Source organism: Pygoscelis adeliae, unplaced genomic scaffold (genome assembly GCF_000699105.1).
Source record: "Pygoscelis adeliae isolate BGI_AS28 unplaced genomic scaffold, ASM69910v1 Scaffold75, whole genome shotgun sequence".
In the NCBI taxonomy this organism is placed as follows: Eukaryota; Metazoa; Chordata; class Aves; order Sphenisciformes; family Spheniscidae; genus Pygoscelis; species Pygoscelis adeliae.
In genome coordinates, this window is record NW_008824772.1 from 5,345,224 (window position 1) to 5,349,445 (window position 4,222).

A 4,222-nucleotide genomic window follows, 5' to 3' on the forward strand; every position below is an offset into this window, starting at 1 on the left:
AAGGACCTTCTTTGTAGGCATCGTGTTGGGCCTCATCATTCTGGTGAGTGGTTTGGGAGTCCTTATTCTTTATGAGGTGCAGGTAAATTCCAGCACTGAATCCAGCAAGAAGAGCCAAGCACTCACCATGTACTACATCTTCAACATTGTTTGTCTCGGCCTGATGTCTCTTGTCTGCATTGGTGGCTCTGTCATCTACCGGTTTGACAAGAGAGACATGGATCGGCACAAGAACCCAACCAGGACCCTGGACGTGGCCCTGCTGATGGGTGCAGCCTTGGGGCAATATGCTATCTCTTACTACTCCATTGTGGCCATTGTAGCCAGCACACCAAGGGACGCTATCAGCGCACTCAACCTCACCTACGCCCTCCTAATGATTGCTCAGCACACCTTCCAGAACATCTTCATTATCGAAGGCCTTCATCGGCAACCCCCCAAGGAAGACCACAAGCACGATTCTCACCAGAAGGATCTCTATGGACTCACCTTTGTCAACATCAATGCAGTGTCCCTCCGGGTGCCCGACAGTGGCAGCACCTTGGCCCCTAGCACTGTCTCTGGCACCGAAGCCATCCATCCTTCTGATCTTGTGCGGACCCTCACCGCCCCCAAGAAGATGAACTGGAGGAGGAAGTTCTTAAGGGAGATCTCCATGTTCCTCCTGCTGAGCAATATCATAGTGAGTACATGCGGAGAGGAGAGTTTGTCAGGGTGGGGGAGAGGGAAGCAAGCACAAGGGAGAAATGACTGTGAAGGAAAGGATGCGGCCCATGCAAAAACAGTCCTCTCTGTGCCTCCGCTCTACAGAAAGCACGCTTATATGTGTATGTGCAGAGAGCTGTATTCCCTTGTCACTTAAAAGAGCAACTGCCCTGGCGTTAAGACATTTTAGGCTACGCCAATAGACCTGTCACTTATCACTAGAATATCAGACAATAAAATCAGTGGGTACAAGAGAAGAATTAGTTTCAGTATTTTTATTGGGTGTTAGCAGACATGTAGAATAGCTTATTAAAGCAATACAATACATTAAACCCTTCCCTTACACCCCCAAAGAAAGGACGTAGAGTGACAAATACCTGGTGGTGAAGTCAGGGTTTTCTTGAGAAATGGCAGCATGTCTCTTCCCAAAACCCACGGCCTAGGAGCCCAAACGCTGATCCCAGTTGCTGTGAGGAGAAACTGGTCGCTGACAACTTCAGTTGGGGCTTCCACTCTCATGAGCAGGCAGGGGACCGCAGTTCCCTGCAAAAGAAAAGCAGGATTACAGCTGCACCTCCAGAGAAGCCAAGCACATGTTATGTCTCTGGAGAACCTCCAAATCCCCAGCTAGTCAGTCACATCATGTCCTCAAACTGATTTTACACATAAGCTCGCAGAGAATGAGCTGACAACCCCCATGCAACCAGACACGCGTGCTGGCTGGGCTTCTGAGCAAAATGTACACAACCGAGCCTGGGGGAGACCAAGCTGGTGCCAGGTCAGCCCTAGCCAAGCTTGCTCCATCCAAAGAATTCAAACAGGCCAGGTTCATGCTAACACACAACGTGCTCAAGTTCTTCCCCTGGTGAGTGCTTCAGCACTTGGTTCAAGCCTGTCTCTGAGCATTAATTGAAACTGGGCTTAGGGCACAACGCTACATCATACTTGATCTTAATGTAAACACAGGCTCCTGGCACAGGTCCCATGCTCAGAAGGTCACTCTTTTCCCACCTCTCGGTAGCTGTGATTGCAAGTGCTTGCTGTACCGCACAGCTTTCTCACTGCAATGTTATTCTCCCGTTTCTTCAAACAGCTCTGGATCATGCCAGCATTTGGTGCCCGGCCCCAGTTTGACAATGACACAGAACTGAACTTCTATGGCGATTCCATGTGGCCGGCCATCGTGGACATTTGCCTGCCCTTTGGGATCTTCTACCGAATGCATGCAGTGGCCAGTTTGCTGGAGGTCTACATCATGTCCTAAAGAACTCTCTCGCAAGGAAAATGAAATCCTCCTCAACCAATCCACCTTCTTCCTACCCCGGGGCTGGGAGACCGCCCAGATGTCCCGAGGGGTCCCCAGCACTGCCTGAATCATGTCCCCTTGCAGTGTTGGGGCATTTATGAACCATCAGTGAAGATCATCCAAACATAGTCCAGATTTTATTTTTGCTACTTGTGTGTGGATGTGCATGTGTGTGTCTGAAGTTCTTAAAGCTTAAAAGAAAAAAGATTAAAAAAGGAAGGTGTCCAGAGTAGGATCATGGTAATTACCCTTGATTCATGCAGAGACTCACCTTCCTTCTTAAAAGCCTGTTCACTCCATGCCACTGACGTACTCTCCAGCGGGTGCTCGGCACCCTTGGACAGTCAGTGCCTGCCTGCACACGGAGACCCAGTGGGTACGAGGGGCTAACGCAGGCGTGGAAGGCAAAGAAAGGGAAACCACTTCAACTTCTGGTACGGCCAGTCGGAAATCGCTCCCCTGCAGAGATGTGAAAAACAAACCGGTGACCGCCAAAGGCTTTGGGAAACATTTTAATCTTCCCTCTCTGTATTGCCCGTTTATATTGGCCCTCTTGACCCTTCCCCGTATCAGCCCCGGCTGTTTTCCTTCCTCTCCAGGGAGGCATCACTGCTGCCGAGTGGGTTTGCTCACTGCAGCGTCCTCTTCCCGAGAGGCAGGTCGTTTCTACAGGAGAGCTGTGCGTGGGGGCCGGGGCTGGCCCTGATACAGGATTGCTCCAAGCACACTTTTTTCCCCAGTTTTCCTGAATCAGGGCTCAAGAACCATAAAGATCGTATGGGCAGTACAGTCTGGGGAACAATAAAGAGATTTGTTTTTCTTTTTTCTTTTTTTTTTTAATAGATAATGGGTTTTTTTAATATATGAACATTTTTGTATGCAAAGTTATTTATTGATTTTCACTGTAACACTGAACTCCTGAAGGGACCTTCTGTGCCCTGCGGCACAGAAATCAATCCAACGCCACGGCCAATTTGATCTCCCATGCCCTGAAGGGATGCTTGCACTGCGCCCTCAAGCCTGTGCATGCTTTGAGGCTGTGAGTGCAGCCCCAGCACCCAGGCAGCCCCAGGGCATGTAGCATGGGGCCCCGACACAGGTTTCTAGGTGCCTGCAGCTCTCCATGAACCACTGTATGATTGACGGGGCCTTCAGAGCAGGACTCCTGGGCTGTAGGAAGTAGAAATGGGCCCCTCTGCTGTACCCAGAGTCCAAGCAGAGCCTCAGAAAGCCCATGCTGCCAGGCTGGGAGAGTGCATGCCAGAATGGCACAGCTGAGATTTGTCTGTACCCTGACACATCAGGGTTTATTGTTCCAATAAAGAACACTGCAAAGGTGGCAGAAATCATCAAGCCTTTTCCTACGGACATGTGTGCATCCACCAAAGAAAAAAAAAATAAAATAAATGGAAATCACGATACTTGAAATCGAGTGATGTGATTTTTCCACCCAACAGCCCAGACTGCCAGCCCAGGCTCACGCGCTTCGAATCACCTTTCCCTGCCAAACCTAGATCACCAAACCAGAAGGGACCGGCACCTCTGGCCGGTCTGACACCAGCCTGCCTGCCAGCAGCCTTCTTCTGAGGCGGGTAGAAGATGGGGTAAAACCCAATCTCCCCTGCCCCCGGAGGACTGCACTGATCCGGCACCTCTGGGGTGGGTCAATCCTTCCCTTCCCGAGCCTGGGAGCAGGGAGGCAGCCTCTCCCAGCCCCACCGACCCGGCAAAGGCCTGGCTCCATTTTTCCCATTGATCTGGTAAAGATACAATCTCTCCCTATAAACTTTACCTTTCATAAAACAAAAGCCTTATTAATTTTAACTGCAGGAGCCACAGATTAAGTCAGAAGAGAGACGTAAACAGTGCACAGACGTCAGTCTTACATACACCCCTACACATTGTTTTAGCCCAAGCTGCTGAGCTCGGACAGGGGCAGAAAACACTTTTAATCACCTACTCTGTTCCTGGGGGCACATCGGGCTTTCCTCCTACGCACTCTTGCTGGTGCCTGGTCCAGGTTCCCAGGGCTGGGCACACCTAGCCAGGCAGGGCAGAGTTTGAACTGTTCTTCTGTTCTGGACAGAGACCATAGGGGCACTTCTGGGGCTAAATAAACTCAGGATGGGTGCAAGAACCCCACGACAGCCCAAGCAGCACTGATACAGGCAATAATCTCAAATCAACCTCCCCCGGGTGATGAGTCAGCAG

At 50.6% G+C, this 4,222-nt stretch overlaps 1 protein-coding gene across 1 annotated transcript in view; it reads left to right on the forward strand.

The window, feature by feature from the left end:
* Positions 1 to 1,969, forward strand: part of OTOP2 (otopetrin 2) — a 5,281-nt gene extending 3,312 nt beyond the window's left edge. Inside the window, exons 6-7 of the mRNA XM_009323750.1 lie at positions 1 to 682; positions 1,799 to 1,969. The exon at positions 1 to 682 is cut by the window's left edge and continues 18 nt beyond it. Of these exons, the coding sequence (XP_009322025.1) occupies positions 1 to 682; positions 1,799 to 1,969 (853 nt within the window). The remainder of the gene's footprint in view (positions 683 to 1,798) is intronic.
* The last annotated feature ends 2,253 nt before the right edge of the window (positions 1,970 to 4,222 follow it).